The following is a 12,409-nucleotide window of genomic DNA, read 5'->3' as shown; positions in this document are numbered from 1 at the left end:
TTAAAAATGGGCAAAGGAAATGAACAGACACTTCACCAAAGAAGACATTCAAGCAGCCAACAGACACATGAGGAAATGCTTGCCATCACTGGCCATTAGAGAAATGCAAATCAAAACCACAATGAGATACCATCTCACCCCGGGCATTACTGGTATGAATCCAAAAAAGAGAAAATAACAAATGCTGGAGAGGCTGTGGGGAGACTGGAACTCTTATGCACTGCTGGTAGGAATGCAAAATGGTACAACCATTTTGGAAACTGATACGGTGCTTCCTTAGAAAGCTAGACATAGAAATACCATATGATCCAGCAATCCCACTCCTAGGAATATACCCTAATAAGAGTCATCACACAAATAGACATATGCACCCCCATGTTCACAACAGCAAAAAGATGGAAACAACCTAGACACCCATCAACAGATGACTGGATAAACAAACCACAGTACATATACAAAATGGAGTATTACGCAATGGTAAAGAACAATGATGAATCTTCGAAGCATCTCATAACATGGATGAATCTGGAGGGCATTATAATGAGTAAAATAAGTCCATCACAAAAGGACAAACATTGTATGAGACCACTATTATAAACACTCATGAAAAGGTTTATACACAAAAAGAAAGAATCTTTGATGGTTAGGAGGGAGGGGGGGGTGGGGGTGGAAAAACACTAAATAGACAATAGATAAGTGGTAACTATGGTGAACGGTAAAACAGTGCACAGAACTGGGGAAGGCAGCACAACTTGTTCAGGGTAAGGCCATGGAAGCTCTATGGATAAATCCAAAGTCCCTGAGGGACTGAACTGCTGGGCTGAGGGGTGTGGGGACCATGGTCTCAGGGAACATCTAGCTCATTTGGCATAACATAGTTTATGAACAAAATGTTCTACATTCTACTTTGGCTGAGTAGCGTCTGAGGTCTTAAAATCCTGTGAGCTGCCATCTAAGATACTCCACTGTTCTCACCCTATCAGGAGCAAGGGAAAATGAAGAAAACTAAAGGCAGAAGAGAAAGATTAGTCGAAAGGACTAATACACCACAACTACTATGGCCTCCACCAGACTGAGTCCAGTACAACTAGATGGTGCCCGGCTACCACCACTGACTGCTCTGACAGGGATCACAATAGAGGGTCCCGGACAGAGCAGAAGAAAAATGTAGAACAAAATTCTAACAAAAGAAAAAGACCAGACTTACTAGTTTGATAGAGACTGGAGAAACCCTGAAAGTATGGCCCCCAAACACCCTTATAGCACAAGTTCACCTTTTAGCCAAAGATTAGACAAATTGATAGGACAAAATGAGACTAAATGGGTGAGGACTATAAGGAAGGAGGGGAAATGAAAGCTAGTAATAGGGAACCCAAAGTCGAGAAGGAAGACTACTGACATGTCATGTGGTTGTTAACCAATGCCATAAAACAATATATGTACTGTTTAATGAGAAGCTAGTTTGTTCTGTAAACTTTCACCTAAGGTTCAATAAATAAAAAAAAAAAAATATATATATATCAGCGTAGATACATACATGACCATATTCCTCAAGATCTCCTTTTCCTTCCTCAAGCGTAACAAAATTCCCTGCTGGTGTCCTGTGTAGAGATAATCGACCTTTTTTGGATCTTTTGTTGGGATCAGCAACTGGATCCTTGAAGACATTAATCTGGAATCCAAATTAAGGAAGTGAAGAGAAATAGAAGACTAATGACCAAAAACTTTCACCCAATTCCCACTAAATATACACACATATATATCTATACACACACACACACACACACACACACACACACACACACACACACACATTTTAAGCACTTTATTTGTTGTTGTTAGGTGCTGTGCAGTTGGATCGGACTCACAGCAACCCTACGTACAACAAAACAAAATGCTGCCCGGTCCTGTGCCATCCTCTCAATTATTGTTATGTTTGAGACCATTGTTGCAGCCACTGTGTCTATCCATCTGGTTCAGAGTCTTCCTCTCTTTCACTGACCCTCTGGCTTTCCCAAGCACAATGCCCTTCTCCAGGGACTGATCCCTCCTGCTAACATGTCCAAAGTACATGAGACAAAGTCTTACCATTCTTCTTCTAAGACAGACTTGTTTGTTCTTTTGGCAGTGCACAATATACTCAATAATCTTTGCCAACACCATATTTCAAAGGCATCAATTCTTCTTCAGTCTTCCTTATTCACTGTCCAGCTTTTGCATGCATATGACACGACTGAAAATGTCATGGCTTGGGTCAGGTGGTCTTTTGCAGCAGATATGCCCAATGCAATACGTCATTTGATTTCCTGACTGCTGCTTCCATACGTGTTGATTGTGGATCCAAGTAAAATGAAATCCTTGACAACTTCAATCTTTTCTACATTTATCATGGTTTTGCTTATTGTTCCAATTGTGAGGGTTTTTGTTTTCTTTATGTTGAGGTGTAATCCATACTGAAGGCTGTATTCTTTGATCTTTATTAGTAAGCTTCAAGTTACTTAAGTTTTTAGAAAGTAAGGTTGTGTCATCTGTATATCGCAGGTTGTTAATGAGTCTTCCACCAATCCTGATGCCACGTTCTTCTTCATATGGTCCAGCTTCTTGGATTATCTGCTCAACATACAAACTGAATAAGTACGGCGAAAGGATGCAACCCTGACGCAAACCTTTCTTGATTTTAAACCACGCAGTATTCCCTTGCTCTGTTTAAATGACTGCCTCTTCGTCTGTGTACAAGTTCCGCATGAACACAATTAAGTGTTCTGGGATTCCCATTTTTGCAATGTTATCCGTAATTTGTTACAATCCACACAGTCAAATGCCTTTGCATAGTCAATAAAACAAGGTAAACACCTTCTGGTATTCTCTGCTTTCAGCCAAGATTCATCTGACATTAGCAATGATATCCCTCATTCCACATCCTCTTCTGAATCCGGTATGAATTTCTGGCAGTTCTTTTCTGATGTACTGCTGCAACCACTTTTGAATGATCTTCAGCAAAATTTTACTTGTGTGTGATATAAATCATATTATTCGATAATTTCCACATTCTGTTGGATCACCTTTCTTTGTAATGGGCACAAATATGGATCTCTTCCAGTTGACTGGCCAGGTAGCTATCTTCCAAATTTCTTGGCAAAGACAAGTGAATACACCCAGTGCTACATCCATTTGTTGAAACATCTCTGTTGGTATTCCATCAACAACTGAAGCTTTGTTTTTCGCTAATGCCTTCGGTGCAGCTTGGACTCCTTCCTTTAGGACCATCAAGTTCTGATCATATGCTACCTCCAGAAATGGGTGAACATCAACCAATTCTTTTTGGTACAGTGACTGTGTCTTCCTTCTATCTGATTTTGCTGCTTCCTGTGTCATTTAATACTTTGCTCACCGAATCCTTCAAAATTGCAAGTCAAGGCTTGAACTTTTTCTTCAGTTCTTTCAGCTTGAGAAATGCTGAGCGTTCTTCCATTTTGCTTTTCTGACTTCAGGTCTTTGCGCATTTCATTATAATGTTGTACTTTGTCTTCTCGAACTACCCTTTGAAATCTTCTGTTCGGCTGTTTTACTTTGTCATTCCTTCCTTTTGCGTTAGCTACTCTACATTCAAGAGCAAGTTTCAGTCTCTTCTGACATCCACTTTGGCCTTTTCTTTCCTTCCTGTCTTTTTTATGACCTTTTGCTTTCTTCATATATGATGTTCTTGATGTTTTACCACAGCTCATCTGGTCTTTGGTCATTAGTGTTCAACATGTGAAATCTATTCTTGAATGGTCTCCAAAGTCAGGTGGGATATAGTCAAGGTCATAGTTTGGCTTTCATGGACTTTTAAAATTTTCTTCAGCTTCAACTTGAACTTGCATATGAGCAGCTGATGGTCTGTTCCGCAGTCGGCCCCTGGCCTTGTTCTGATTATATTGAGCTTTTCTATCATCTCTTTCCACAGATGTCAATTTGATTCCTGTGTTTTCCATCCAGCAAGGTCCATGCGTATAGTTGGCAATTTACGTTGTTGAAAAAAGGTATTTGCAATGAAGAAGTCTTTGGTCTTGCAAAATCCTATCATGTGATCTCCGGGTTGTTTCTATCACCAACACCGTATTCTCCAACTACCAATCCTTCATTTCTGACTCTCGCATTCTAAACAACGTAATTATCAATGCATCTTGATTGCCTGTTTGATCAATTTCAGAATGCGGAAGTTGATAAAAATCTTCAAATTCCTCATCTTTGGCATTAGTAGCTGGTGTGTAAATTTGAATAATAGTCATTTTAACTGGTATTCTTTGTAGGTGTATGGATATTATCCTAACACTGACAGCATTGTACTTCAGGATAGATCTTGAAAAGTTCTTTTTGACAATCAATGCAATGCCATTCTTCTTCAATTTGTCATTCCCGGCATAGCAGACCATACGACTGATTCAATATGGCAATAGCACTCCATTTCAGCTCACTAGACCCTAAGATATCAGTCTTTATGTGTTCCATTTCATTTTTGACAACTTCCAATTTTCCTAGATTCATACTTCACACATTCCATGTTCTGATTAATGGATGTCTGCAGCTGTTTCTTCTCATTTTGAGTTGCACCACATCAGCAAATAAAGGTCCTGAAAGCTTGACTCCATCCTCATCATTAAGGTTGATTCTACTTTGAGAAGACAGATCTTCCCCAGTCATATTTTTAGTGCCTTCTAATCTGAGGGGAACCCTGGTGGCAAAGTGGTTAAGGGCTATGGCTGCTAGCCAAAAGGTCGGCAGTTCCAATCCAACAGCTGCTCCTCGGAAACCCTATGGGGCAGTTCTACTCTATCCTATAGGGTCACTATGAGTTAGAACTGACTGGATGGCAACAGGTTTGGTTTTTTGTTTTTGGTTTCCAACCTGAGGGGCTCATCGTCCAGTACTATATCAGACAATGTTCCACTGCTATTCATAAGGTTTTCACTGACCAATTTTTTCAGAAGTAGACTGCCAGCTCCTTCTTCCTAGTCTTAGTCTGAAAGCTTTGCTAAAACCTGTTCACCAAGGATGACCCTGCAGGTATTTGAAATACCAGCGGCAAAATTTCCAGTATCACAGTAACACGAAACCCACCACAGTACAACAAAATGACTCATGGCGGAATCACTTCATAGTATAATTAAACCAATTCATATCTGACTTTTAGAAATGTAACTCCAGCCTGTTTTGGAGGACAGAGTCATCTGTTATGAAAAGAATAGAATCTAGATATTAGATATCTTTTCTTAACACTGAAGAATACTCCATTTGTAGGAAGTCTTTCAGGTTTTTATCATGTGACCCTTAAAGTACTATCTTCTATATTACAAACTGACTTTAAACTTATTAAGTATAGTACATACATGCTATTGGAAAAAAAATATCGATGCCAATACTATGTATACTTAAACTGTGGAGACGGTTTCCTACTTCTTAATCTTACCCTTTTGTTAGTTTTTACTCTGTTACCTCGTTATTGTCAGAAGCAAAAAAGACGTATAGAACCTCAATACAGCAGAATATTGACTGCAGGATCAAAAAGTAAGAGGCAAAATATTATATAAGCAACTAGCGGTGGCAGTGAAGTGAACAACAAATGAGTCAATCCCAGAACTCTCTAAAGAAAGATGGAGAAGAAACAAAGCAAGTAGCCAACCCAAAGTGTTCTTAGGAGAGGAAGTTCTTGGCATCCCTCAGCCCCACCCTTTGCTCCATAGAATCCCCAGCTCTCAAGAGCCTACGGCTAGTGGGATTGTTGATGGCTAGGTCAGCTGACATTCCCACTTAAACATTGTCAACTTTTTGATTCAAAGGTATATACTGGAGCAGTGGGAAATGATTGACCTGTATTATATTTCTTAAATAATCTTTCACATTATTTTTCTCATTATCTTTTTTCTTTCTCTTAATCGGTTATTAGCTAACATCTCTTCTTTCCTTGTTTCTGAATCAAGGTATCTGACAAACAATGGATTAATAGTTCAGGACTACATTACACACATTCAATAACTACATTCTACCTAGATACATAAAGAAGGCATCAACACACAGAAGGAGTAAAAGCTGAAGGACATACCCCAAGGCCATTGGTTACCACATAACTACACTTGAAGGAACAATTTAAGAGATCTCTTGTTAACTTCTGTAGCAAAGCTCCACCAGAACCAAAGGAAACATTTTCAATACTCCATTTTTTTTTCTTCATGCCTTCTACGATCTAGAAGATTAAAAATAAACACCAAAATATAAAAGTAATTTGATTTTCCATGGAAAATACTGATGAATGAATCATTCTAGATTTTTTATAACAGTCAGTAACAAGAAAAGAATAAGGCCTAGACAAAGTCATACTCCATATTTTCTAAGACCCATCCACTCCAAAAAGGGAAGCCTTTAAACTGAGGGATATGTATGAAAGGAGACAGTTTCATTCACATTTCTGATTTTGTGTTGTCATTACTGTTGTGGTTAGGGTTGGGGGAATTAAGGAAATGCGAGAGAATAAGAGAAAGTTTACAACTACCTACCTAATGTTAATTGAGCCAATTTTTGTCCTATCTACCTCCTTAGGTTATTGCCCAGATGCCAGCAGCACAAGCAATGCGGCCCAGACATTTACCCTAATACTAGACTGTAGAAATGACACTAACCATCACTAATAAATTGCAAAGTGTCATGCTATTAAATGTCATGTTGCGTGCCATATGAAAAGACACATGTAAAAGTCAACAGATATTAATGGGAAAACAGTATAAATTACTCTCCTCTACATAACAGTTGATCCACTGGCAGAGCCATTTTACTCAGGCTGGTCCTCCAGTGCCATAACCAAAATTATGGACACGTGCATTGGGTGTTAAGACTTATCACTGGATCCTTTGGGAGAATGAGTATCTACAAGCCAGCAAGAAAGACCTGTATGAAATACAGTTCTGACATCTAATATAACTTTCAAGGGACACCTTGTCTAAAAGCTACATTAAAGATTCGTTTCTTATCAATGTCATTTGTATTTCTTTCCTCTAGGAGGGGCTCCTTTACATAGCATCTGTCTTTTTATTTAACATATTCAATTACCAAGCTTAATAATAGCTTTGTGTGAATCAATAACACAAATTCATCATATTCTCCCCAAATACCAATAGCCTCAAGTTGATTTTTTTCTCTATTCTTTATTTTCAATATTGCAAAGATAAAAATATACAAATCTCAACCAAGCACTTTCCTCTTTTAACAACCTCACCTTTAGAAATGCATCCTTCTTTTAAAATTCTAACCATCTAATTCTCCTGCTACATGCACTTTTTCACTGTAAGTATCAAGATGGAAACACAATTTATTTTAATGTGATTCCTTAGGTTCTACTAAATCCAGTTTCATTTCTTTACTCTTGTACCTGAACCCACAGGTACTCAAAGGCCCTGAATTCAGATTTTTCATTGAAATGACTGTGAACAAGGTAACTTTAGAAATATATGCAGAGAAGAACAGAAAAAGTAAGGGAAAGAAAAGGAAAACAGACAGATGAAGGGTAAGGTGGCTTGGGTAAAATATAGAGAAAATAGTTTCATCCTGTTACCTGGCTTTAGATATGCCCCAGAGGCACATGAATGAGTAAATTACAAAGTACAGAATCACCTAATATCATTATCACTGTACTTCAGGCCCAGTTTCTTAAAGATATTCTTCCCGTATAGCGTCATCAAAAGTTGTAAAATTTGGACTGAATTTACAGTTGAAGTTTAAGTGAATTTTTCTATTAACATTATGGGAAGTTACAGAATTAGGGAAAAAATTTCTATTTAAAAACATTTACACACACAAATCAGAAGGAAATCTGATTAGATATAACCAATTGACAAACTATCACTATAGTCTTAGACACTACTCTTATGTTGAATAATACATTTTCATATTCAAGGAATCTAATATAACTAAAATGAAACGAATAAGATTATGCTATTAGTATTTAAATAATTTTATCACAATCATACATTTAAATCATTCTTTACAATCTACAAGTGCTTTCACAATATATTCCCTTTATACAGACAGAAAATTAATTTGCTCCTATCACTAAGATTTACATAAAACCAACATTTTAGATAACAGCTAAGTCTAAATCTCTACACCAAAGTTGCGAAGCTCAGGGGAAATTTCCTAAAAGGGTAGGGAAAACGGTCCCAGGAAAAGAACAGTAAGATAGCTAACGGGAAAGAAAGAAAGAAAAAAGTTGACTTGTGCATAGAGTAATATTTAGTTTACTTTTTAACTCCATGAACAAGAAGTTAAATATGGACACAAATACTCTTGATGGTTGTTTTGGCACCGATGAAACTTTAAACAGAACAGTCTGAGAATGAATAGTTTGTGTTAATGCAAGTACCTTCAAATGTGTTGATTTACCCAAAGGATAATACCTACTTTTTTTCTTCTGCTTCATAAGAGATGGGTTAAAATATGTTTTTAGAAGCAAGGAAAGAAATTCACAGCAGTTTTGTTTTGTACATAAGCTAAATTAAATGCCTTAATTTTGGAAAAATGAAAAATCTGTTTAATTGAAAACTAACTTCTCTTCTTGAATGTCAACTTCACTCTTAAACTTTGTTATTCAGTCAGTCTGCCCTGTGACATTTGATGAAGTTTACAGTATAACCCCACTGTTGTTTTCTTATATATATGAAGACAAAAGAAAGCCAAAGAACTTTGGTTTTTAATGGGAAGCTCAAATACCTGACTGAACAACCCAACTTAAACAGGTGACCACTAAAACAAGGGGTAGGCACAAGCAGTGGGAACAGTACGGGATTAAAATGGGTTTTCTGAAATTGGTAGAGTACTCTGCCTATGTTTCTTCATCTGAAAGATGTGGGTACTTCCTACACTGCCTAAAATGTAGGTATGGGTAGTAGTACTTAATGGATACCAAAGTAAGAAATTGTCAGTTCAGCTGAGTGAAGGTTATAACAGCAATTAAATACACCATCTCAGATGTCTATACTCAGGAATCCTGTATTCCCCACTTCTGACTGCAGACTTTTCTTTCTTTCTTTTCACATGAAAGTCCCTAATCTCCCTACACCAACATGTCTTAGAGGAGTTGGAGGAGGTCCCCGCTCCTCTTAGGCAAGGCAGCTTGGGAGAGAGGTGGTGGAGGAAACTTCACTTCTGTTATTGCAAGAGAGATGTATTTCAGACACTGCATTCTGGAACTCTTAAATGCACATCACCACAGAAATACTGCTTTTTTTACTCATAGTTCTCACTTTCAAATGAATCTCTAGAAAACAAACTTTACAATTTGGGTATCGGCCTTAGTCAAACACCACCAAACTCAAACAGAAAAATCCTTTAATGACTTGTACACTTTAAAATGTCGGTGGTTTACAATACTAGAGAGCCTACACTGTGATGACAGTGAGTTCATATTTTTTGTGGAATATCTTAGGTACAAGTTAAAATAAAAGCAGAGCTCTTTAAAGCTTACCGGAAAATAAAACAGGCAAAAGTTTATGATAATAGAACACACTATTTGGTTAAATCTACCAGTAACAGTGATGACAGTCAACACTTAACTCAGAAGCGGCGACAACCCACTTTCTATTTCTCAAAAGAGTACTGTACACATTAATACCATCCGTTTCACACTGTTAAGAGTATGTGAAGCTCCATTTCATTAAAACTGGGACCTACTCAGGCAGGGTCAACATCTTTTTATTTAGTATATAAGGAGCATTCCTTGACTGGCATTTTCTTGTTTCATAGTAACACTTCTTTAGCCTCATCATCCATGGTGGCCAATGAGGACTGGGAGGAGTAAGACAGTGTGGATTGACTGGTACTATTGTTTCTAAATTTTATGCAATTAACAGATAGAAATATACTATTATAAAAAGTTATTAAAAAAAACTTATAACTGTACTTATATTACTGTGTTTCTTATTAAGCTAATAAAATGGAGCTTAATAATAAGGATTACCTTACTGGAACTTTTAATATAAAACACATACCTCTTGTAAGGTATTAATATCCACTCCATCCCCTTGAATAACTCTAAGGTAAGGTGGCAACAACTTGTAGCCCTCTGAGTTCTCTGTAACAGGGAACTTCTTACCTAAAATATCTAACACCTGTATGGAAAAATAACAACCAACACAAAATAACTATAACTGAAAAAAAGTGTAAAAACTTTCCAAAGTTAAAAAAAGACTCTGCTTTGCTAGACAATCTTGGGAATTTAAAAATTCATCAAATTACTTTAAAAATCGTATAATAAATACTATGTATAAGCCCTTTCAAACTGAGTCCCAACCTTTTGTAATTATGTTAGAAACGTATGCGATTTCCTGTTAAATAAATTTATTCATAAAGTAGCTCAAAACCTATGCTTTTTTCCTCACATTTTTCAAATTATACGGATTCAGGGGAAAAAAGTCCTTAACATTAAGGAAATTAAAACAATATATGTAATTTTTCTTAAAGGTATATACAGCATCATTAACAAACTCATGATTATACTTTTAATTTAAATTTATTTGATTTGTGCACAATACTTTTGTTTGGTTTAATTTTGTCTAATATGAGTCATATGTAAATCCATTTGAATCAAAGTTCAGAGAAATTGTGATATGGAGACAAAGCTGGAAATGAACCATACGTAACCCATAGTTTCTCTGAAGTTTTCCGTTTCACTTAAAGATGACACTCATTTTTTTTTTAAGTCAAAATGCATAATATGCCAATCACCCTCACTCACTCATTAACTCCTGACAGTTTTATAGCAACTGAAATACCCAAACACAAAATTTAAAATTTCTCCAAAAGCTTGGCCAGGGATACAAAAAAACCTACCAATCAGACACATCCTCGCAGCCCCACAAATAATTACCTTTTCCTACATAAATCAATTAAAGATTCTAACAATGAAAAAATTCTGTATTAATGACTCAGTTTGTTCTTATAACTAGTCATATACATTTTTATTAGATAGCAGTTAAAAGATGAAGCTTATTACGTTCGCTAAAACCAAATCTGTTAATATTTCAGGCTAAGACAAGACCTTCAGAATAGCCTATCATTAAGGATAGGAAAAGGCCTCCTTGATTCTCTGTCTCTCTCTCTTTGGGGGTAATTAATTTATCATCTAATCATTAGCTGGGAAACTGGTAAAATGGGAATACCATACCAGAAAGTCCTAGATTGGATACTTGGTTTCTTATTTTATATGTTGTATGACCTTAAGCAAGTTTCTTTAACCTCTCTAAGCCTGTTTCTTCTTCTTCTTTAAAACAGAGCTAGTAATATTTAACACAGGGTTTTTGTAACAATTAAATGACATAGTTTATATAAAGCACCCAACATGGTGTTTTTCTAGCAGTAGACATCAAATAACCCTGTTCTTGTTAGTGCTTTTCAAAGAAGGCAAACCAAATCACGAACACTAAAAAATCCAACATTATCATATTTAAAAGCAACACTGTTTCAAAGAACCACTACATGGAAAGTATTTTCAAATTATTCTTAATCCACAACACCCTGCACATATTTCTTTTGCACTAAAACTTCAAAAGTACAGCAATGACTTGTGATAAAGGAAAAGAAACCATAAATAAACTTGATGACCACTTCACAGGATTGGTTAAAATGGTATAATGCAATCAATTAATTGTGAAGGTAAGTAGAAAAAATATCCATTTAACGGTACATAACTGTTATTTGACAGTATATAAATTACCCACAACTCCTTTCTCTGTTATTAATTAACATGTGGCCTTGGGCACATCTATTACTCTCTCTGGGCCACAACTCTAAAATATGGGGACTTGCCTGGACAGCTCTGGAATGGTGTGTGTAAATGAAATTACAAGCAGTGTTGATGCAATTGGCCTATAGGCATTTTAATAATCAAGTTACATATCAAAATTTACCTTTAATACAGTGTCAAGGGGATTTCCAGAATCAGGTCTGATTATTAGTGGTGCCTCTGTACTTCTTGATACTATTAATTGTCTCAGATCTTCACCCCATATTTTCTCACACGCATTATAAATGTCATAGCTATCGCTGACCACAGATACAGGCACTGATGAAAACTGTGTTACTATATGTTCAAAAGCATCTTTTTCATGGTCTTTCCCCCAAGCTGTTATGGTACTAGAAAACAAAATGAAAATACAGATTTACTCAGAAGACACATTACCTATTTCTGAATCATCTGTTAACCATATCTCATGCTTACGATAGTACACCACCAACATCACAGAGGAGATGAATGATTTAGGTTAATGAATGCATATCATAAGAAGAATTTCTGACCAAACCACCCCTTGGCCAATTTGTATTTGATAGTGTAAGTAACCTTATTCATTAAATTACTTAACGTTTAAGTCAAAGTCAATCAATT

The 12,409-nt window shown here is 36.4% G+C and overlaps 1 protein-coding gene across 3 annotated transcripts in view; it reads right to left on the bottom strand.

Annotated features, from left to right (window-relative positions):
• NAMPT (nicotinamide phosphoribosyltransferase) overlaps positions 1 to 12,409 on the bottom strand; it is a 59,176-nt gene that overhangs the window by 17,317 nt on the left and 29,450 nt on the right. For 2 of the 3 annotated variants that reach the window (XM_004382605.3, XM_023737057.1), the window contains 4 exons: positions 11,934 to 12,159; positions 10,017 to 10,136; positions 6,083 to 6,223; positions 1,538 to 1,672 (listed from right to left, as the gene is read on the bottom strand). In XM_004382605.3, coding sequence (XP_004382662.1) covers positions 1,538 to 1,672; positions 6,083 to 6,223; positions 10,017 to 10,136; positions 11,934 to 12,159 — 622 coding nt within the window. The remainder of the gene's footprint in view (positions 1 to 1,537; positions 1,673 to 6,082; positions 6,224 to 10,016; positions 10,137 to 11,933; positions 12,160 to 12,409) is intronic. The other variant, XM_023737056.1, reaches the window with a different exon arrangement.

The sequence above is a fragment of the Trichechus manatus genome, unplaced genomic scaffold (assembly GCF_000243295.1).
Source record: "Trichechus manatus latirostris isolate Lorelei unplaced genomic scaffold, TriManLat1.0 scaffold00096, whole genome shotgun sequence".
Classification (NCBI taxonomy): domain Eukaryota; kingdom Metazoa; phylum Chordata; class Mammalia; order Sirenia; family Trichechidae; genus Trichechus; species Trichechus manatus.
The sequence above is the reverse complement of the archived record's forward strand: the minus strand, read 5'-3'. Positions and strand labels throughout refer to the sequence as shown.